General features: G+C 40.4%; 2 protein-coding genes across 2 annotated transcripts; both read right to left on the reverse strand.

The window, feature by feature from the left end:
- Positions 1-906: 906 nt before the first annotated feature.
- LOC138956390 (uncharacterized) lies at positions 907-2,204 on the reverse strand. The gene is made up of 2 exons (XM_070327757.1): positions 2,177-2,204; positions 907-1,871 (listed from the first exon to the last, which is right to left on the reverse strand). Exons 1-2 carry the CDS (start codon positions 2,202-2,204, stop codon positions 907-909), a joined length of 993 nt encoding a protein of 330 aa, XP_070183858.1.
- Positions 2,205-14,073: 11,869 nt separating this feature from the next.
- On the reverse strand, positions 14,074-22,209 carry LOC138956389 (uncharacterized). The gene is made up of 5 exons (XM_070327756.1): positions 20,206-22,209; positions 19,606-19,697; positions 17,943-18,010; positions 16,866-17,014; positions 14,074-15,511 (listed from the first exon to the last, which is right to left on the reverse strand). Exons 1-4 carry the CDS (start codon positions 20,381-20,383, stop codon positions 17,005-17,007), a joined length of 348 nt encoding a protein of 115 aa, XP_070183857.1. The 5' UTR covers positions 20,384-22,209; the 3' UTR covers positions 14,074-15,511; positions 16,866-17,004.
- Between the last annotated feature and the right edge of the window lie 520 nt (positions 22,210-22,729).

Here is a 22,729-nt window from a genome sequence, read left to right on the forward strand (position 1 = left end):
GAAACAAATGTTAACATACATATCTATTCATAAAAAAAAAATTAAAAACAATGACAATGAATTCAACAACATCAATTACTAATTAACACATATATAGCCCTCATTTTGATTATACTATGCAAGAAATTGATTCAAAATATGCATATGCAATCATCTCGAAAGGGGGTACACAATGCACGCAGCGAACTGTCAACAAAACGAATACTGAGGTGGATGCCGGGGGGTGGATGGGGGGTTTGCAGGACTGAAAAAGTCGCCGAACTTGCTTGCTGGCCGCCGCGCTGCTACTAATGACTTCGGTACTCGCTCTCTCTCGGACTCCCCCTTATCGGTTACCATTGTTTCATTCCAGATGGCTCTCCTTCACTCATCACCTACCCCCTGCCCTCCAACCCTCTTCCATTCCCCGCATTCGTTCCCACGGGACTTGCTATCACTTCCCCCTGCATTACCTCTACACCCCCCCCCCCCCCTTTCCCGCATATCTGTCTCGTTTAAATAGAGTTTATTGTCGCTAACCGCTCCCTCTAAACTCACACTTAAACTACTCACTAATGCTCCCCCCCCCTCCCCAGCTGCAATTGTCGAACACCAGGCAACTGTCACTGACTAACACACACACACACACACACACACATCGTCACACGCGCAGACACATACACTGACATACACACACACACACACACACGCGCGCGCACACATTTTACACTCACGCTTCCGTACCAAAATACGTATAGCCAAGAGGTTCATTGGTTTGGGCCAAGTAACGAGGGCAGTTTACTTCAGAGAAAAATACCATCTGACAATGACCATGAAAGATAACATTGTTCAGAGATAAATCCCAAATAGGAAGTTACACTCGTTATTCCGCCCAATTCAAGAAAATAGTATTATTAGTTAGGAGTGTTATGTTGTACTAGTTGAAGGGGTTTTGCGGACTATATGCAATCTATACGAGTCAATCACCTTGGGCGGCAGCTGATCTAAGTAACCTAAGTAAGCAGTGCTTTTCCAGTCCCCCATCACCTTAACTATTTCACCCGGCACGCCACAACTCAACGCCCACGCGGCGCCGCCCCGCCGGAAACTGTGACTAGAGAAATTCCCTCCAGCAACAGCAGCAGTTACACGCAGTCTCTTATTGAAATCAGATCCTTTGATCGGAAAAACCTGCGCCTTGGGGCCCATCGGTCCCAACACATGAAACATCTCAGTCACTGCGGACACTGGACATAAAGGATGTGAAGGCATTGCAGGAAGCTTTATTTCCACGGAGCGTTCTTTACGCTGAATTGTCTTACTCCATTGAAAAGTTATTGACACACTGTCCGTCCCCAAAATCACCACGCGATCTCGTGTAAGCTGCTTATCGGGATCAAAATTCCCGTTGTCCTGGAACAAGTTTGATTTTCGGAGAACTCCGAAGAAAAGCACCAAACACGCCGCCCAAAACACAATGTCTTCTTTACAAAGAAAATTCAGCTGGCGCTTGATAATATGTAGTAGTTCAGGAGTGATTGGGGTTTTCTTGTTTACAGCACACCCTTTAGATTTCTCAATGCCTTTAAGAGTGGTCTGTACATACCACGAGTCTTTAAAGGGGTGCGGCAAACCACTTTCCAGATGAAGGATGCGAATAATGTTTATGTACTGTTTAATGGACGACGGTTTTAAGCGTCTGGCTAAGTACGCTGCGTATTGCGCAACAGTCTGCTCGTTCACAGGCACTGGCATTATGTCCATCTCCGCACAGAAGCGTAAATACGAGGTGAGGTGAGTGCGATATGTCTTCTTGGTGTTATCAGAGAAGGCGCTGGCCCTGTAATCCAATACCTCTGCTGTCAGCTGAGCGCCCAAGCGGGATTCCTGACCTGGAAAGAAGGAACACAAGGGCTTGGTCAGACATATGGTCACACAGGTTCACGTTGGGGGGTCTCCCCCGGTGCCAGAAAGTCAACAGCCGCACTAATTCTTCGCGCCGCCTGGGCTCGTGAAGACGTGAAATAGTGTCAGCCATAATGTTTACACAACCGGCCACATGCACCGCCGCAATGCTACAGTTTACTTTAGCACATTCCCATGCCATTTTCCGAAGTAAGCTGTTGACATACTGATTAGTAGATCTGCCCTTATTGATAATCGCTTTTGTCACAGTACTATCAGTATGCACAATCACTTCTTGTCCGCACCACATCGGTGCCCATCGTGTCACAGCTTGTAACACAGCACATACTTCTTTAAAGTTTATGTGTAAATCATTCGCTGCCGGCATGTCTTTTTCAAAGTAGGTGTACTGCCAGTCGCCTTGCCAAAAGGCACCTGCTGCAATATTACAAGCGTCCACATGGACATGCTGTTTTGCATTGTGGAAATAATACACTGTTCCATTAAATACATGCATAAAAGAAAGCCACCATTGCACATCTTTCTGGAATTCGCTAGAAAGCTTTGCTTTGTGCCGCTGCTGCTGTAGGGGTTTGATTGTGTCCAGTATCCGCCGCAGAAAGAATTTTCCTCCTCTGACAGCTTGACAGGCCCAATTAAGAGAACCCGCGATGCTTTGAAGCTGAGTTTTTGTCGCGCGCTTCTTTCCTTGAAATTGCAGTAGTCGCCGCCGCAGTTGCTGCAGTTTGTCACTTCCAAGTGACAGAGTGTTGTTCCGCGTGTCGATGTCGACTCCAAGAAATGTGATACGTTGGGTGGGCCCCACCACCTTCTTCCAGCTAATGTTGAAGCCTAGTTCCCTCAATAATCTAATTAAAGAGAATAACATGTCGTTGCACTCCTCTTTTGTTGCTGCTACTAAAAGAAAATCATCTATATATGCTAACACACCAGGCATGCCTCTCCTGGCCATGCACCTGCGAATCGCCTGTGAAAGTCTATGGAAATGTGACGGTCCAACATTGCTACCAAATGGAAGTCGACTGTCAAACAAATAAGTCGGTGTCTTTTTTCCTTTGAAATGCCACTTGAGTCCCGTTACACAATAATCATCCGGACTGATGCACACTGAGCGATATGCGGACTGCAAGTCGACTTTAGCACACCAATAATCTGTCTTCGCTAAGGCGCACGCATCAGAGACTGTTTGAAACTTCACCGACTCAGGGACGGAGTAATCGTTCATTGCCCTACCTGTTGGTTTGCTGGCGTCATGAATTAGCCTAACGCTACCATCTTCTTTGGGGATCGCGGCGAGTGCGCTTACCACCGTTGGCTTCTTACTTGCCATTATATAATTTCCTTTCGCTATTTGATCTAACAGTTCTTGTTCTACCACGTCACGATGATCGTACGCTGATTTATGATTGCTTTGTTCTGCCGCTAACACACATGTTTTATGTTTTTCTGTTACACGAAAACCGTGCTGTATACCGTCTAACAAAAATTCTCTGTCACAATCGCCCTCTAGCACTGAGTGCCACATTTGAGATTTTGCACTAATAGATGCATGATTTCCTAAAAACGCACAGTTATGAGGATCTAATTGAGGGAACGGGCTGGAATAGGTGGGGCCTACCGTTGTGTTGTCAGTTCGCTGCGCTGTATCCTAGGCATTGGTGTTTGCTGTCGCCTGGTGGTCTTTGCCGGGGTGCTCCTTTCCACACGTGTCACACACGTGTTCGAACCTGCAGCGGGACCCGTAGAGGCATGTGCCTTTGTTTGTGTACTGCAGGCACACCTCCTTCCCACTGGGTCCCACAGGTCGTCGAATACCGCCGCTTCCCGTCGTGGCCTTGCCGCTTTTGTTGCCAGGAACTTGTTGGGCACGCTCACGGAGAATCACTGTGGACAGGTGGGGGTTGGGGGTTCCCCAAGCAAACCCGCTGGTAGACTGGCGCTTCCTGTACTCATCATCATAAAGGAGCACCGACTGCCAGGAGAATCTTGCGCCGAGCTCGCCCACCATCTCTGTATAACCGAGGTAAGCTTCGTGGTCGAAGTCCACGGTGTTCATGAGTTTTGCCATTATTTTAGCATTTGCCACGATCCAGTGGCAGGGGGATACTTTCTCCAACTTTGGTTTGTTGGCCAGCTTGAGCGTGACACCTCCCCCGAGCGTCACCTCTTCCTCCACCGCCATAGAAGCCGGTACGAAGTCAACAATTCGTAAATAAGTCTCACCTGGTGAAGCAGACTGTATGGCCATGTTGCCAAGAAGACCCTGGAGCGGTGCCACTTGGTCGGCAGCACGCAACGGCCCTCCCCCGTACTTCTGTTGCAGGTCTGCCACTGCCGCTTTTAATTCCACTATGTGGCCTCGTTTTAACTTAAGGCTTTCCAGGTCCTTTTCTCCTGCATATTTCAAGGCACTGAGGCTTGTGAACTCCTCTTTTTCCAGAACCTCAATTACAGGTTGGGGCAGATTTTTTGCCCAAGAAGTAAAATTGAACTCCATGGTTTGCAGGACTGAAAAAGTCGCCGAACTTGCTTGCTGGCCGCCGCGCTGCTACTAATGACTTCGGTACTCGCTCTCTCTCGGACTCCCCCTTATCGGTTACCATTGTTTCATTCCAGATGGCTCTCCTTCACTCATCACCTACCCCCTGCCCTCCAACCCTCTTCCATTCCCCGCATTCGTTCCCACGGGACTTGCTATCACTTCCCCCTGCATTACCTCTACACCCCCCCCCCCTTTCCCGCATATCTGTCTCGTTTAAATAGAGTTTATTGTCGCTAACCGCTCCCTCTAAACTCACACAATAATTTTTATATATTTAATTTTCAGAGCTTGTTTTTAATCCGAATATAACATATTTATATGTTTTTGGAATCAGCAAATGATGGAGAATAAGATGAACGTAAATTTGGATCGTTTTAGAAAAAAATAATTTTTTTTACAATTTTCAGATTTTTAATGACCAAAGTCATTAATTAATTTTTAAGCCACCAAGCTGAAATGCAATACCGAAGTCCGGGCTTTGTCGGAGATTACTTGACCAAAATTTCAACCAATTTGGTTGAAAAATGAGAGCGTGACAGTGCCGCCTCAACTTTCACGAAAAGCCGGATATGACGTCATCAAAGACATTTATCGAAAAAAAGAAAAAAACGTCCGGGGATATCATACCCAGAAACTCTCATGTCAAATTTCATAAAGATCGGTCCAGTAGTTTAGTCTGAATCGCTCTACACACACACACACACACGCACAGACACACACACATACACCACGACCCTCGTCTCGATTCCCCCCTCGATGTTAAAACATTTAGTCATAACTTGACTAAATGTAAAAAGGCCTATAAGATGAATTTTGTCGCGCGCGAGGAATGTATCTTTAAATGTCCCAAAGCGCCAACGGTCTGTTACCTCACACACACTCCTACATTTTAACCTGACCTAACGGATCATTTATCAAATTAAATTGTCTTAGAATGAATCAAAACAGCAACATAGAATGCTCAATACGGAATTAATGGACACTTAGCGCACAGTTCCCTTTAGCAGTATCAAAAATACCTGTTTTGAGTTAGATTACTTTTAAGTAAAACCCAAATCTTTTTTTATAATGATAACATAGTGAGAGATAATAGAAGTATTTATTTTAAAAGTTGGTATGAAGAAGGAATTGTATAATTGTAAAATATTAAGTTAATTCTGATGGTAAATATTTGAATTATCAAGAGTTTTCTGAATTGTTTTGTTAATGTTAAAAGTAATATATAGTTGTATAATAGAATTGTATCCGCTGTGAAAAGTTATCAGATGAAATCAAATTTTAAGACATTGATTTGGCAGCAGGAATCGGTGGATAATAGAGTGTGGTCAGTGAAAATAAACAAGGGAATCAGGTTGTGAAGAAGGTGTTTGTGCAGTCTAACTTTATTCTATCAGCGGTTTTTTTTTATTTTTTTTTTAAATTTTATTTGCCAAGCACATCATCGTGGGGCTTTTAATCCATAACATGCATCCGTCTACAATGTATCTTCATTCATCCTTCAACATGTATAATAAATATGTAAATGGAAAGTATACAAGACATACAACATTAGGACCTAACCGACAGACGGACATATAACATACCGTTCACTTAAGTATGGCCGGAGCATAACATCACATGCAGATTCCAATACTGATAAAAAAAGGGGGGAGAGAGAGAGAGAGAGAGAGAGAGAGAGAGAGAGAGAGAGAGAGAGAGAGAGAGAGGGAGAGAGAGAGAGAGAGAGAGAGAGAGAGAGAGAGAGCGAGAGGGGGGTAATGATAGTGGTGGTATCATTTATAATGTATACTATTTAGTAATAATGCATCAGCGGTTTTAAAATGGAATAATTAACACCTATGAAAGTAATATGAATTGGAAATGTATTTTTTTGAAACCCTTTCAAAGTACTCTTGTATAAGTTTAAGGTGGTTTCAGTTGCGACTCTTGCACCGGATTCTACCTTGTAACACATATTTGTATTTGTGTAAAATTAAAGACTCACCGCTTTGCACATTTTGTGGTTATTACGAAGATAAATTTTTTCACTTATTTGGGGATTGTAGAATTGTCAAAACCTTCTGGGAATGAATTGCATAATGTATTCAACAAAGAATGTTTGCATTGTGAACGATCGACATTTTGCAAAGGATTAATAATATTTGGAGATGAAGATAATGTTAACACTGATAATGTTTTAGATTTGATTATTCTTTTAGGAAAATATTATATTTATAAATGTAAATTTTAAGGTTCAGTTCCGCTTTTGAGTGTGTTTGTTTGAAAATATTAAAACAAAGATGAATTTTATTAGAAATAGATATTTGGATGTTTTTGTCAGATTGGTCACCCTATGCGAATATTTGTTAAACCCTTATTATAGGGTATTTATTTTAGGTTACTGACCAGGGTAAAGTGTCTATTTGAGCCTTTCTTTTTTCACAGTTGATAGTTAAAAATGTGTGTGTGGGTATGAATGTACGTCTTATGTCTTATGTCTGCTTGTCTTATCCCTTTACCTGTCTGTCCCTTTATGGGTGTAGTGGTGTCTTGTATTTGTGTGGTTCCTTGTCATTGTGTTTATAACTGGATGGAACTTTAAAGAAGAATCTATCATTTATATTTGTATTTAAGAGTGTAAACATTGTTAATGTTACCACCACCATCACTACCCCGTTCCGCCGTCTATCTCTCTCTCTCTGTCTCTCTCGCTCTCTGTCTCTCTCTCTGTCTCTCTCTCTCTCTCTCTCTCTGTCTCTGTCTCTCTTTCTCTCTCTCTATATATATCTCTCTGTATATATATATATATCTCTCTCTCTGTCTGTCTCTCTCTCTTTCTCTCTCTCTCTCTTTCTATTTCTCTCTCTCTCTCTCTCTCTCTCTCTCTCTCTCTCTCTCTCTCTCTCTCTCTCTCTCTCTTTCTATGAGAATTGTACTCGGCATGCTTGATGTTTTGGTATTACTTGCAGGTGAATGTTACGTTGTATATTTCTGTCTGTTTTGTCCTAATGTTGTCAATAGGTCTTGTATAGTTGCCGTTTAGATCAGGAATGTGTCGTTAAAATGAATTGTTAGAATGTATTATCAAACTCTAAGTTTCCTTGAGTGGTAAATGTTGAAAGATGATGAATGATAACACATTGAGAGTGGACGGATGCATGCTATTGATTAAAAGCCCCACAATGATGTGCTTGGCAAATATACAACATAAACAAATAAAATAAAATAAATGACCCAGGTGTAACTGTTAATTGATTGTTAGATGTAAGATTACATTTTTGTGAGAGCAAAGACAAAACAAAATTTTGAAAGAAAAAAATGTATATGACAATATACATATCATTATCTGTATATAAAAAAGACATAAAAAAAGGAAAATAACAAAATAACATCGCGGCTACGAACTGAGATTTGTATTTCATCGCAAGAAGACGTTATAATGTAATACTATCCACAAATTGGATGTTTGTTTTTGCTTTATTCCAAATCTCGTCCCAACATAATTACACCATTTAATGGATAACTTTATTAATAATTGCACTATATCGAATAACATGTTCTGGGTACACTGATACCTAATTTCACAAAGTACTATCAGCCATGTCCCATAATTAAAAAAAGAATGATATGAAATTTTTAATATTTATAAGATGATTATTATTATCATATTTGCTACTTGTGTGTGTGTGTGTGTGTGTGTGTGTGTGTGTGTGTGTGTGTGTGTGTGTGTGTGTGTGTGTGTTTTCTGTGTTGCAGGACAAAGTTTTAGATTAAGCATTTAGATTTGTTGTTAGCAATTATACTAAAATAACAGTGGGTATGATATTGACTTAATAATGAAGATAGGAATATGAATTGTGAGTTGATGTGTGGATTTGCGCCGAGAGCCTGCAGTCATGTTTAAGGAATTATGCATATTTAGTACTTTTAGTGCAACTCAATATTTCATGTTGTTCAATATCATGTTTTATGTTTGTTGTCATTTACACTACACCACAAACAAATTTTAAATTCTTCTGTTCAGATGATATAAAGTCTTCTGTGTCTATGTATTTGTCTGATCTGGTCACCAAAATGCGTCGGCCATTTTGAATTCCTGACTCGCTGTTCATCGATAAATGTCATTCCAATTGATGTCCTCTTAATCGACAAGTTACTTCCTATACTTATAAAAAACATAAATCGGTGGAAAGCTGGCAGAACAAAAAATGAGTGGAAAATTAAAAAAAAGAGTACAATGTTCCTTGGAATAACGGGGGGAAACACACACATATTGAAACTCTACAACATCAACCTCGTTACATTCATTCGTACTATTTTCCAGTAACCCTTCACAACAATAATCGGATCGGTTGATAAACATATGCTTACTCACCGTAATTAGCCCTTGTATCACTTCTCGTAAGTCAGAAACAAATTGGTAAATATCCGAAACAGTTCGCTGAAATCCCGACACACAACTCCGTTACACTCATCAGCCTGTACTATTTTTCAGTAACCCTTGACAACTTAAATCGAATCAGTTGGTAAACACATGCTTCCTAAGGCAAAAAAAAAAAAAAAATAGGTGTGGTTACGGTAACATAGCCAAAAAAATAGGGTAGGAAGGTAGGCAATCACGTTTTTTTTTAAACTTTTTTTTCTAATGTGTACAAATTAAACCTACTTGACAGGGAAATAAGTGTGCGACTCGAGCGCTGTCGCTTTCATTGCGTTTTCTGCACTCGGTTTTTTTTCTTCTTTTTTTTTCTTTTTTTGACAAATGTAATAAAAAGTTATAGGGTCGGCCCCTAAAAATAGGGTAGGTCGGGTTACCGTAACCACACCTATTTTTGTTTTAGGCCTCACCGTTATTCAGCCTTTTGTCACTTCTCGTAAGTTAGAAGCAAACTATTGGTATCTATCCGAAACTGTTCCTTGTACTCCAGACACACCTGCCTTTATGCAGATTCGGTGTGAACCAATACTTTTGCGCAGGACTACGAAGAAAAATGCTGTTCAAACAGTATAGTTTCCTGGCTGCTTGCGCGCTAGATAAGACTTTTATCAACCGAATTAGAGGTCGGCTGTAGTGCGTTATCAACCAACAAAGAGGTCGATTGTATATATGTTACAGATAATCTGTGAAACCAGGGAATGAATTAACTGACGGAAACAAACAGTTAATTCATGTATTACCTACAATAGTTTAGTTAATATAACACGTATTCCCTGGTTTCACAGATTAACTGTAACATATATAGTTTGTGGCTGCTTGCGCACAAGATTGGACTGTTATCAACCAACAAAGAGGTCGGCTGTATATAGTTTGTGGCTGCTTGCGCACAAGATTGGACTGTTATCAACCAACAAAGAGGTCGGCTGTATAATTATAGTTTTTGGCTGCTTGCGCACAAGATTGGACTGTTATCAACCAACAAAGAGGTCGACTGTATGTAGTTTGTGGCTGCTTGCACACACGATTGGACTGTTATCAACCAAAAAAAGAAGTCGGCTGTAGTGCGTGACTGCTTGTGCAAAAGGTTGGACTGTCATCAACCAACACAGAGGTCGACTGTATGTATAGTTTGTGGCTGCTTGCGCACACGATTGGACTGTTATCAACCAACAAAGAGGTCGACTGTATATAGTTTGTGGCTGCTTGCGCACACGATTGGACTGTTATCAACTAACAAAGAGGTCGGCTGTAGTGCGTGACTGCTTGCGCACAAGATTGGACTGTTTTCATCCAACAGAGAGGTCGGCTGGGATTTGTCCATATAATAGGCATGAAAACAAATTGTTGGGGGTACAAACATGTAATAAACCCTTGCGGATTGGTTTGATGTCTTTTTGCAAGTTTTGTTTTTTCTGAGAAAAAAAACCCCATGGGTAGACTTCATGTTCCTTCCGTTTTTGTGAAGAAATGTTCCGTTTTGAATTAGACCGTTTCTGCGTCTTGTGCTCATGCAACTGAAAAGTTCAGTTGGTTAAAGTTGGTTATTTTTAAATCACAGAGGAAAACAACCAACAGATTTCTATTTTTGCTTGGTCAAAATTGCTTCAAGGAAACTTTCTTGTCAGAGTCAGTCTACATGATGATTTGGACTTTATAGTTACTGGATTTCTCACATCAAGGTGCACAAAACCTAGGGCTTTCAGTCATGCCTCAGGCATCTATGCTTTTGAACAAGCAATGGAAAACTGCAATAATTTTACGAACAAATTTGTTATCATTGTCCCCGCGGGAAAGCGTAAGGCATGGACTAATTACTCAAAAGCCTACATGGAAGTCTATTAATATCGACGAGAGAGAGTCCTTTCTATCTTGTGTAGTTTACGCCAAGACATTGAGTTTGATTACGAAAAAAAGACTGGTTCTATTTTGGCATACCACACACAGTCTGTATAGCCTAGTCTATATGTTACATAAATGTTGACGGGAGATGCGAACTGACAAACCACATAAAGTCTCGTTTGGCTGGCAACACTAAAAATATGTGTGTTGATCTGTGGGATAGTTGTGTAATGTTTTGACTCTTTATATCCTTATCTGCGACAACAAAGATAAGACTTGCCTCAACAGTTTTCTGAGCATTTCACCATCTTTAAAACTCGACACGATTTGGGGAAAACACCTGCGTGTGATAATAGCAGCTTTTGAAGTAGCCGACGCCAGACAAACATTGTGTGCGTGGCGCGCATAATTGAACAGGGAGCCTTTCACGAAATATAATCGGCAAAAATATCCTCACTCAGTTTTGTATGGTTTCTTAGCCCCGGTGTCCAAACCTCATTCAAATTTGTAACAGCTTGTGAAACTTGTGAGAGACCGTCCTGAATAGAAAGTTAATTGTTCCATATTAAAACATGACAAACGCATTCCGTGGCAGGGTTTCATTTACTAGTGTGCATTGCGCAATTGGCGCATAACATCTCAAAATGTCCCATTGGGATTCCCTTCAGTGGGTCAAGTGAGATCACGTACCACTGCGCCACCCCATGCACACTTTTCACGGGAGTACAGTGGTCGGAATGACTTGAGCAAAAACGCTCGCTTAGCCGAGCAACTTGCAAGTTTGTGAAATGCGCTGTGATTGGCTTTTAAAATGTGATTCATTAGTATTCAAGCAATCCTGCGAACTATCGTTTACCTCTGTGGTAACTGTCAACAGAAGCGATATCGATCGACACACACACACACACACACACACACACACACACACACACACACACACACACACACACACACACACACACACACACACACACACTAATCTGATACATTGGCAAATTATCATATCACCAGTAAGCACCAAATAACACTGTTTTGCATATTTCAGCAAAAGCATTTTCGGACCGCCTAGCCTGCTTTGCGCGTTTTACCTTTGACTATGTAAAGTCCCATTAACATTTAGTTGAGTGGGGACAAAATGTAAATGTCCCATTGTCTTTTTCTTCCAGGCTAAACCCTGCTCAGCATGTTGAGCAAGAGTAAAACACACGTTGAATGGGTTGCAAGATGGACGAATCTCGAGAAGAACTCGGTCGGGTTTGCATGGTTTGTGAAAGCGCGAATTGCAATCCCTTGATTTTAGCAAGACAAACCATCCAACACTGGGCGAAAAGTGGCGTTTTGTATCTTACAAAACTACTCAAAATCCCAACAAAACTTCAAGTTTCAATGGGTTTATCACATTTTGGTGTTCACGACAACGCCAGATTTTGATTGGATTTTGTTGAAGTTATCGCAGCGAAATTGCCTGGAATTTCAGCGCGTTTTGCGACGGTCAAAACATCATGTTAAACCATGTTACAGCATGTCTGTAACATGCAAAAATTCCAAGTTTTGATGGCATTAAAGCTTTGGTTTAACGCCAAGTAACATCATGTTATCGTAGACTTAACTTGCAAAACTGCTTGTTTTGGTGGTGTTACAGCTTGCTTGTAATGTGATTAACATCATGTTATCGTAGACTTAACTTGCAAAACTGCTTGTTTTGGTGGTGTTACAGCTTGCTTGTAATGTGATTAACATCATGTTATCGTAGACTTAACTTGCAAAACTGCTTGTTTTGGTGGTGTTACAGCTTGCTTGTAATGTGATTAACATCATGTTATTGCTGGTATAACATGCAAAACCCCATGTTATGTTGGTGTTAAAGCTTGCTCAAATGCCTATTAACTCCATGTTATGTTGGTGTTAAAGCTTGCTCAAATGCCTATTAACACCATTTTAGTTGGTGTAAGGCTTGATTATTAATGTAAAAAAACACCATGTTATGACGTTCACATAATTGTTTTCCACTGGATGGAATTTTGTGGAAAAGAAAGCATGTTGTTTGGGAATTGTGTGCGGGTTTCATGCTTGGATATTGCACTATGCTGACTTGTCACAGGTCAATTTACATTTAACAATATTAGTTTTCAAATGCATCATCCTTCACACATTATGTAAACATCTTTAACATTAACACTTTGGTTGTAAAATGATTGCACTTTATTCAAACAGGACAAAAACAAAAATGCTGATTCACAATGTACAATAGCAAAGGACTATTTTGAGTGGAGACAGTGTTCATCCACACTATAGATGCCCTGTGAAAACATTGGCCATAGATATATGTGAATTACTTCCCTTGGGTATGAACATTTATGAATGATTAAATGGGTGAAAGAAGGCCACACAAAATGAAAATCAGTAAATAACAAAATCACTTCCCTTGTGAGTAAGAACAGTCATACCATGTTCCAACTTTTTGCTAAAAATTCGCCCACAATGTGACCTTCAAAGTTAACAAGAAGGGCAAAGCCCATACGACTCACATGCTTTACACATTTTTCCTACCAAAATACATGTGACCTTGACCCAAGGTCAAGGTCATCCAAGGTCATGCAACACAAAGCTGTTAATTCAAGGCATAGGAAGTACAATGGTGCTTATTGGCTCTTTCTACCATGAGATATGGTCACTTTTAGAGGTTCACTACCTTATTTTGGTCACATTTCATAAGGGTCAAAGTGACCTTGACCTTGATCATATGTGACCAAATGTGTCTCATGATGAAAGCATAACATGTGCCCCACATAATTTTTAAGTTTGAAACAGTTATCTTCTATAGTTCAGGGTCAAGGTCACTTCAAAATATGTATACAATCCAACTTTGAAGAGCTCCTGTGACCTTGACCTTGAAGCAAGGTACAGGGTTCCTGCAGGGCAGAGCTGATACAATTCAAGGAGTTTTCAAGGACATTTCCAGGACCAAATAAATGCTTTTCAAGGACATGATTTTCCCCAAATTAATGCGGTTCTCCGCGTCTGCAAACTATTAGTCATTCCGTAGTTGTTTCCCTTGCTAACTTCCGGGAAGGAAAGCAACTACGGGTGACTAATAATAGTTAGTTCGTCTGCTTTCGTTTTCACTCGATCTTTTATTCTCCCAAAATGTGTGTACTGTATTTGACGAAAAAAAGGGTGTTACATTTTTTTTTTTAAATAAGACAAGCTGCTGACGAAATGTATAGGCAACAATTTGGAAAAATCAAGTACTTTTCAATGACTATTTAACAAAACTCTATTTTCAAGCACTTTTCAAGGCCTGGAAAAGGTTTTCCAATTTTCAAGGAGTTTTCCAGGGTTCAAGGACTCTGTACGAACCCTGATGGTAAACCAAACTGGTATCAAAAGATGGGGCTTACTTTGCCCTATATATCATATATAGGTGAGGTATTGAATCTCAAAAACTTCAGAGAAAATGGGAAAAATGTGAAAAATAGCTGTTTTTTAGGCAACATTTATGGCCCCTGCGACCTTGACCTTGAAGCAAGGTCAAGATGCTATGTATGTTTTTTGGGGCCTTGTCATCATACACCATCTTGCCAAATTTGGTACTGATAGACTGAATAGTGTCCAAGAAATATCCAACGTTAAAGTTTTCCGGACGGCCGGACGTCCGGACGGACGGACGGACGGACGGACGGACGACTCGGGTGAGTACATAGACTCACTTTTGCTTCGCATGTGAGTCAAAAAGGGGTAACTGAACTTCATGTTTGGATGTCATGGAGTCATGGAGTCCAACATGAAGAAATGTATAAGAACACAAGAATGTATGCATGACAAAGAACAAATGTTTATTTTTGAATGTTTTATGTATGTTATTATTACGGACACAAAAGCTCAGCAATGCAATTTCTCTTTTAGAGATTAATAAAGTTATTGTATTGTATTGTATTGTATTGTATGTCAGTAAATTTTGAAAGCCCTAGATTCATAAACATCTGAAAACTGCTCAACGTCTTTGCATCACGGCACATTAATAAAAGTAAGAGTTAGTAAGACTGGCCTAACTGCTATGGTGAGGCAGTAATAACTCGTTGATGAAGAATTATTTGAATTCTGAATTTCGAACAAACAAATACAGTGTCCTTCCAAACACCCTTTTCAGGCCTCCAAGAATAAAAAAATAAGCTGGTCTTAAAAAGGAGGAAATCTGCTTAATATCTAGGTAAATGTACAACAGGTTGTGAACAGAAAATCCAAAAATGTAAGGTCTGAAAAGCGGGGAAGTTTGAAAAGGGGGGAAGGGGGGGACCTAAAATGTGACGATCATAACAACCATAATTTATCTAACAAAGTTCATTCTGAAATCTTCTTCAGCGTTTGATTATGGAGAGACTAAATCCTCAGTTCAGATGTGGTCTTAACTCCTTGTCTCCCAGGTACACACAGTCACTATGTACATTGCATCTGTTATCATTCGGCACATATCCGCATCCTGCTTAGACTGTTAGCTTCAGTCGCTTCCTGTAACGTTGATCTAACGCCAGGATTCTAGCCTGTTGATACAGTTTCTACAATTCTGAGTGACCTGCTGCAGCACAGCTGGTCTCGGCTTAAAAAATCTTGGTCAACATAGATGGGGTACAAAGTGTTAAAATAAAGCGTCCTTCCAAAGTTGATGACAGGTCCCCAGAGTATTCACAAAATTATATGGTACTGGAACTGGAAGCCTTGCACGGCGATGAAAAAGATGTCCACGCCTACATGAAGAAGCATCCTTCACGGCTTCAGCGGAAACAGTCGGCTGGGGATGAGGACAGCACCTATGTAAAAAATATAGACAAGAACAAAAATATATGTCAATGGGAAAACAAAGAAACAAGTAGAGAAGGACCTCCCCACCTTTACACAGTGAAAATGAAAAACACATGTGAATGTACTTATGTTTTAAATCTCCCCCCCCCCCCCACCCCCCCCAATTAAGACCAATTATCCAAGATATTTTTTAGTCCTCAAAGGAGAATTTCACTGTTCTCACGGAACCCTGAAGAAAACTGAGCTGTGCTAATATATTACATAACTGCAAACATCCCTCAAATTCAATATTGCAAGCCACAATTACATTCCTCATAAAGGCACTTCATGCTCACGTGTGAAAACTAACATAAGTTTACAAGTGTGTATCTACTTATAATAATAATAATAATAACGGGCATTTATAAAGCGCCTTATCAGAAGTTCAAAGCGCGTGACAACAATACGTGTATAAAAAATTCATACAATCACTGTCAGATTCAAACAACACATCATGCACATCTTACATCCCCAGACTCTATGCTAAGGCCAAAAAAAAAAAGTCTGTTTACGGTATCCCGACCGACCCTATTTTTTTGCGCGACCCTAGACTTTTTTTTGGCATTTGGGGGGGAAAAAAAAAATCAAAATCTTAAAACAAAGTTTGTTTTTTGGCAAAATAATTTGATGTTTTTTGGAGAAAAAAAAAATCCCGACCTACCGACCCTATTTTTTGGGCCGATGTTACCGTAAACAGACTATTTTTTTGTTTGGCCTAAGGAACTATCCGTAATGTTGTTGGAACAAGAGAGTTTTCAAATTGGACTTAAAAGATGAAATGTATGGAGAGTGACGTAATAGAAAGGGGAGTGAATTCCATAACTGAGGGCCATGATATGAAAACGTGCGGAAGCCATGAGCCTTGCGTTTAAAGCAACCTTGACGGAGAAGTCGAGCATCAGCAGAAGAATGAAGGGTGCGAGAGGGAGTGTAGAGGGAGACCAGTTCCGAAAGATAGGCAGGTGCCGATTCAGAGATGATCTTGTAGCAGAAGCAGGCAGCTATATACCTAATACGTTCAGATACAGGAAGCCAGTGAAGTTCTTTCATGAGAGGAGTGCTGCAGAGTGTTGTACTTTTTGCAAGGGTTGGAGAGTGGAGTCAGGGCAGCCTATGAGAAGGGATTTGCTGTAATCTAATCTACACAGAATGCAGGATGTAACGAGAGTTTTAGTGGCATCAACAGTCAGAAATGTTCTTGTGGAACCTATTCTTCTAGTTCTAATGTAGTACCTGTTTGTAGTGAACTCACCAGCAGGAGTATTGCATACATAATTACGCATTACTGAATTAAAGTAACTATTTTCAAAGCTTCTCGCTTACCTTGGAATAGTGTCAAGCAGCTTATGTTGTGTCTAGATCAGCAATCAGATCTTCACACTCAGCCTGCACTTGCTGAAAACTGGACATGCCTGTATCTCAATCAAGCTGTTGTTGCGGAGACAACGGAATCATGCTCAAGTCAGGTCCAACTGAAATAAAAGCATATTGTTAGCTGATAAATGATTTGATCAAGCAAAACCATGCGGTATTTTTTTAATAAAATATTTTGTATACCCCGCTAATGCAAAAATAATGTACTTATTTACTATTAGCATTAATTTTAGCTGGTCATTCTTCTTCTTCTTCTTCTTCAGCGTTCCAGAATTGTCTGGTTACGTGTGAGCTCGTTTGCCCATTTGGGTTCCCCACACTATACTCTGAGAGCATAGTCAGCTTCACTCCGATTTCGTTGAGTAGGCATGCTGGGTATTTTCGTGTTTCCATAACCCACCGAACTCTGACATGGATTACAGGATCTTTTCCGTGCGCACTTGGTCTTGTGCTTGCGTGTACACACGAAGGGGGTTAAGTCACTAGCAAGTCTGCACATAAGTTGACCTGGGAGATCGGAAAAATCTCCACCCTTAACCCACCAGGCGGCAGCGACCGGGATTCGAACTCCCGACCTCTCGATTACGAGGCCGACGTCTTACCACCACGCCACTGCGCCCGTCGCTGGTCATTCAAACCAGAGCTTGTTCTAGAACTCCACAAGAACAACAATGGCAGTTGGCAATGGCACTGGCAGAATACAGATCAAAACAATATTAGTATTAGCCTCACCAAGGGTTGACTTCCCATCAAAATGAATGACGGACTGAATCAAACTTCAGAGACATTACAATTTTTCACAACAATTTTTTCAGCAAACAGCCATGTTTTAATACCTGTACAAATGTATCAGTGATATCACTATGAGTATGACAGTATGACAGTGTGGTAAGCTTACCGACGATTCGTTCAGTATAGTCTTTCTATGTAAGTAGTGGTCCAGTGAACGATACCTTCCGCCTGTGGTTCGAGACAGAGATTAAGTTGAAACTTAATTCGAGAAGCCAAACACTGACGAATACTTACGTATTTTGAGCAAAACCCACGCACGTCGACCACAAGTTGATGTCTGCTGGAGTACGTGGGCGACTGACCTGCAGCAGAATTCAAATCAATTAGTCAAGTCACTATGACATATCTTTATTGTTATCGCCACACGACGGGCGCTGTGGCGGGGTGGTAAGACGTCGGCCTCGTAATCGGAAGGTCGAGGGTTCGAATCCCGGCTGCGGCCGCCTGGTGGGTTAAGAGTGGAGATTTTTCCGATCTCCCAGGTCAACTTGTGTGCAGACCTGCTAGTGACTTATCCCCCTTCGTGTGTACAGTAGTCCCTTCCATTTCCGGCCCTTTCGTGGGCGTGAACCTACCCGGAGCGGCCAGCTTTCCCATGACTAATGAGTTTTCCTTCTATAATTGACTCTTAATGGCCGTTAACCTGTCTGACGCGGTCAACGGTCACTGATTTTTGCCCTAAGGTGCCCCTCTTACTCGACAGGAGCGGCCACTTAACGGCCACTTGTCACTTTCGCGGGCGAGCGCCTGTGGTGTGTGTGTGTGTGTGTTGTGTGCACAGACGGCACAGCACGAGCAGACGACATGAATACTTACAGTTACGCATGCGCAAACTGTAAATACAGACATGCGCATACATGTACATTTACGGCAGTCACTTCCGGATCGATCACAGCTGATGTGAGTTTGAAACACTTGTTTATCTGACACTCAAATACATATATAATAATCCAAACAACACACATAGAAACATACGAAACAATAGCTTAGCCAGGACGATCGAGTTAAACACGCAAATAATTAAGATGTATAAACGAAAGCAAAACTAACAGAGACAATGAATCGGCGGCTCGTGGATGATCGCTTTCTTTTCTTCATGAAAACTTGATCGTGTTTTTGGGGTTTTTTTGGAGGAAGAGGGGGCCTGTAATGAACGGCCACCTGATATTTGCGGTCACCTTTGCAATGACTAATGGGTGACCGGATATGGCAGGTACTACTGTACACGCAACCACAAGACCAAGTGCGCACGGAAAAGATCCTGTAATCCATGTCAGAGTTCGGTGGGTTATGGAAACACGAAAATACCCAGCATGCTTCCTCCGAAAGCGGCGTGTGGCTGCCTAAATGGCGGGGTAAAAACGGTCATACACGTAAAAACACGAGTGTACATGGGAGTTTCAGCCCACGAACGCAGAAGAAGAAGTTATCGCCACACCAACCCTAAATTTTTCCTACCATACTGTATTTGTTATCCGAGAGAGAAAAAATCCATGTTGCAGACTCAACTGGAAAAATTCCCTTCTCCATCATCTAGTGGACAGAGCTCACATGATTTCAAACAAATCTTTTTTTAAAGTCACATACTTTGTGCGACAGTGTTAGTTTACTGTAACTGTAATTTATAAATTTAGCAAATTAAAAAATATCACTTATCAGATAATCAGCTAAATGCCTGGCAGATGACCCTCATTCAAAGTGAGTCGTGGCTAAACCATGAAACTAGAAAAACAGGTTATACCACAATATAAATCTCACACTGACAGCGGACAAAAACTGAGAAAACACCCAGTATACATGTACCGGTACTCACAAAAGAGTTACAAGTAGCATATTATCACTATCAGTATCACTAATAGCATACTATACTGGGCAAATAACAGCAATTTTTACTCACTGGGGGTTTCCTGGCTGGAGTCTTTGGTGTTTCTACTGACTTCTGTAGCACATGGTTGGTTGGCAGACTTCCTGGAATGAGTGCTCGCTTGCCTGTAGGCCCAGCAAAAAAACATGCAAAGAAAATGTTCAAAATGCTGAGTCGAAATTATAAGTTAAATTAACTAAACAGACCTATACATTTAGATCTATTGAAATAGAAACAAGAATTAGTAAAACACACTACTGCAAATCTGTCAAGAATGAACAAGACTGACTCAGTGACCGAGTAAAACAACAAAAGAAATCTAAGTTCTAACCCAGAAGTTTACTAGAATATATTCAAAAACACATTATCACAAGAACAAAGAGTGGTTTTTTTCCCCATTACCTAATAATTATAGCTCAGAATTACGCCTTTGTCAATGTATGATTCAGAATACGATTGTGTTATTTTTTGTCTGCGAGCTGTAAAAGTACTAGTTACTACAAGTACTAAGCCTCATACTGATTGATTGATACTACTAGAGCTTCGTCACTTGAAGCATTACAAGCAAAACAACACAGCACAGACAATCAGATGAAAGCTTATTTTCGCTATATTACTAGTTTTTTTACGTACCGTATTTGAAGCATGTTTCTTTGAAATGTCGGGAACATCCTCGCATTCTTCGGGTTGAAAAGCTTGTCAGCACGGTTGATTTTGTGGAAGAGCAGCTCTCCATTCGGCATCCGCTTTTCCGTTTGGTATACCATGGAAAGTTATAAGCGTTGAAGATCTTAGTGAGCTCACGCTGCATCCAGGCATACAACAATTTGCACCGGGCATCTTGAAATCATGGTTCACTTCTCTGGCATCATCGAAAAATGGCGAAACGGAAGTGACTTTTTTCGGAATGCAGCTTTCTTCCGGTTGTCAGCACTTACCGCGAGCGCAGCGAGTTGGCGATTGATCCAGTCAATACACAACTATGCGCCGGCATAGACCACTGATCTAACAAGAAAAATGTTCATTCAAAATGAACAGCGTCGATGCAATGTCCACCAAAGATTTATTTTGGGAAGTGTTAAAGGTTAGGGTCAAAAGTTAATGAATTGCATGTTGTGCTGGATATATATAAATTGTTTATTTTAGTCAATGCTTGCCATAATTGATCAAACAGCCACAAGAAAAAAACACTTTTTAATTAAAAAATAGAGCTTGTTTGAAACAGGTAGAAAGGAAGAGTTGATATTGCAATATCTGTACGTGGGAATGTGGTGAAAAAGAGTGCTAAAAGTAGTAAGTCAGTCTCAGATCCATTTCAAATATTTATTGCAGAAAAACAAAATACAAATTACAAAAAAACACAGAACCATTACCAGGTGTCATAGGAATGTTTGAAAACAATAGTTTTAATTTTACACTGTAAATACAGGAATCAGAATTAAACACCTCAAACTGATTGGCACATGCATAATGAATCACCTGGAATTGCAACAGGGAGATACTGAAGTAATTGGAAACAAACATCTGAAATTGACAGAGAAACAATTGAAAATATAGTACCAGTTGACATGAGCGTACAATATTTTAATGGAAGTGCAATTTTAGCACGAAGCATCCGCAGGAGGATGCACTAACAATTACATAGTGCCACAAAATGTGTACGGACATTTCACAACCGTGCATTATTAGCACAGAACACATACATGGGGGCGCACAAAACATTATTGTGACAATAATTTACACGAAACATTTCACAGTACATTTTTATGCATGGTGCATCTACTACAGGAGGGTGCTCCAACAATGATGCATAGTGCCAACATTTAGCGCAAACTTTTGACAAAAGTGCATTATTACCACAAAGCGCATACAGCGATTATATAGTAGCAAGTTGCACTAAACATTTGAACAAAATGCATTTTGTTCAAATGTTAACAGCACAGCACCAAGTTTTGCATAAGTGCACAACAGCACTGACCATTTCACAAAAGTGCATATAACAGCTGTGACAATTTTACAAAAGTGCATTGACCATTTCAGGCAGATGGCTAACATGCAGATTTCGCTTTGTCTGTCTTTCTTTGAAAAGTAGGCATGTTCAAGATCGATGAAGTCATGAGCAATTGGGTTAGATGACAGAAAAGATTCAAAAACGTCAGATTCAGTTAGATGACAGAAAAGATTCAAAAACGTCAGATTCAGTGTTTTGGGCACTGTTGAACAGGAACATTCTCTCCTGTTCAACAAATGTGGGTTCAATTCAAAAGCAACATTGTCACAGATAGGCTAGTGTTACATTTCTGTAAGTTTCAAAAACATCTTCCATGTGTTGGTTACTGTTGAACAGAGGCATATTTTCCTGTTCAAAAAAGTCTGACACAAATTTTCGTAGTTGTGGGTTAAGGTTCGATCTATACCGTCATTCAAACGAGTCGTAGAACCGTCATTGTCACAGACAGTGTTACATTTCTGTTTTACATTCAAACGAGTCGTAGAAGTAGTAGTACATTTGCGTTTGGTTGTTTTTATATTTAGTCAAGTTTTGACTAAATATTTTAACATCGAGGGGGAATCGAAACGAGGGTCGTGGTGTATGTGCGTGCGTGTGTGTGTGTGTGCGTGTGTGTGTGTGTGTGTGTGTGTGTGTGTGTAGAGCGATTCAGACTAAACTACTGGACCGATCTTTATGAAATTTGACATGAGAGTTCCTGGGTATGAAATCCCCGAACGTTTTTTTCATTTTTTTGATAAATGTCTTTGATGACGTCATATCCGGCTTTTCGTGAAAGTTGAGGCGGCACTGTCACGCCCTCATTTTTCAACCAAATTGGTTGAAATTTTGATCAAGTAATGTTCGACGAAGCCCGGACTTCGGTATTGCATTTCAGCTTGGTGGCTTAAAAATTAATTAATGACTTTGGTCATTAAAAATCTGAAAATTGTAAAAAAAATAATTTTTTTTAAAAACGATCCAAATTTACATTCATCTTATTCTCCATCATTTGCTGATTCCAAAAACATATAAATATGTTATATTTGGATTAAAAACAAGCTCTGAAAATTAAATATATAAAAATTAATATGAAAATTACATTTTCGAAATCAATTTAAAAACACTTTCATCTTATTCCTTGTCGGTTCCTGATTCCAAAAACAT

The sequence above is a fragment of the Littorina saxatilis genome, unplaced genomic scaffold (genome assembly GCF_037325665.1).
Source record: "Littorina saxatilis isolate snail1 unplaced genomic scaffold, US_GU_Lsax_2.0 scaffold_830, whole genome shotgun sequence".
In the NCBI taxonomy this organism is placed as follows: domain Eukaryota; kingdom Metazoa; phylum Mollusca; class Gastropoda; order Littorinimorpha; family Littorinidae; genus Littorina; species Littorina saxatilis.

Coding starts and splice junctions, on each gene's coding strand:
- LOC138956390 (XM_070327757.1), bottom strand. CDS start 2,204: ATGGGCACCGATGTGGTGCGGACAAGAA. Junction 1,872..2,176: donor CGATGTGGTGCGGACAAGAA/GTGATTGTGCAT, acceptor CCTTCTTTCCAG/GTCAGGAATCCCGCTTGGGC.
- LOC138956389 (XM_070327756.1), bottom strand. CDS start 20,383: ATGCAGCGTGAGCTCACTAAGATCTTCAACGCTTATAACTTTCCATGG. Junction 19,698..20,205: donor AGAAACATGCTTCAAATACG/GTACGTAAAAAA, acceptor CTGGGCCTACAG/GCAAGCGAGCACTCATTCCA. Junction 18,011..19,605: donor CTCCAGCCAGGAAACCCCCA/GTGAGTAAAAAT, acceptor ATTCTGCTGCAG/GTCAGTCGCCCACGTACTCC.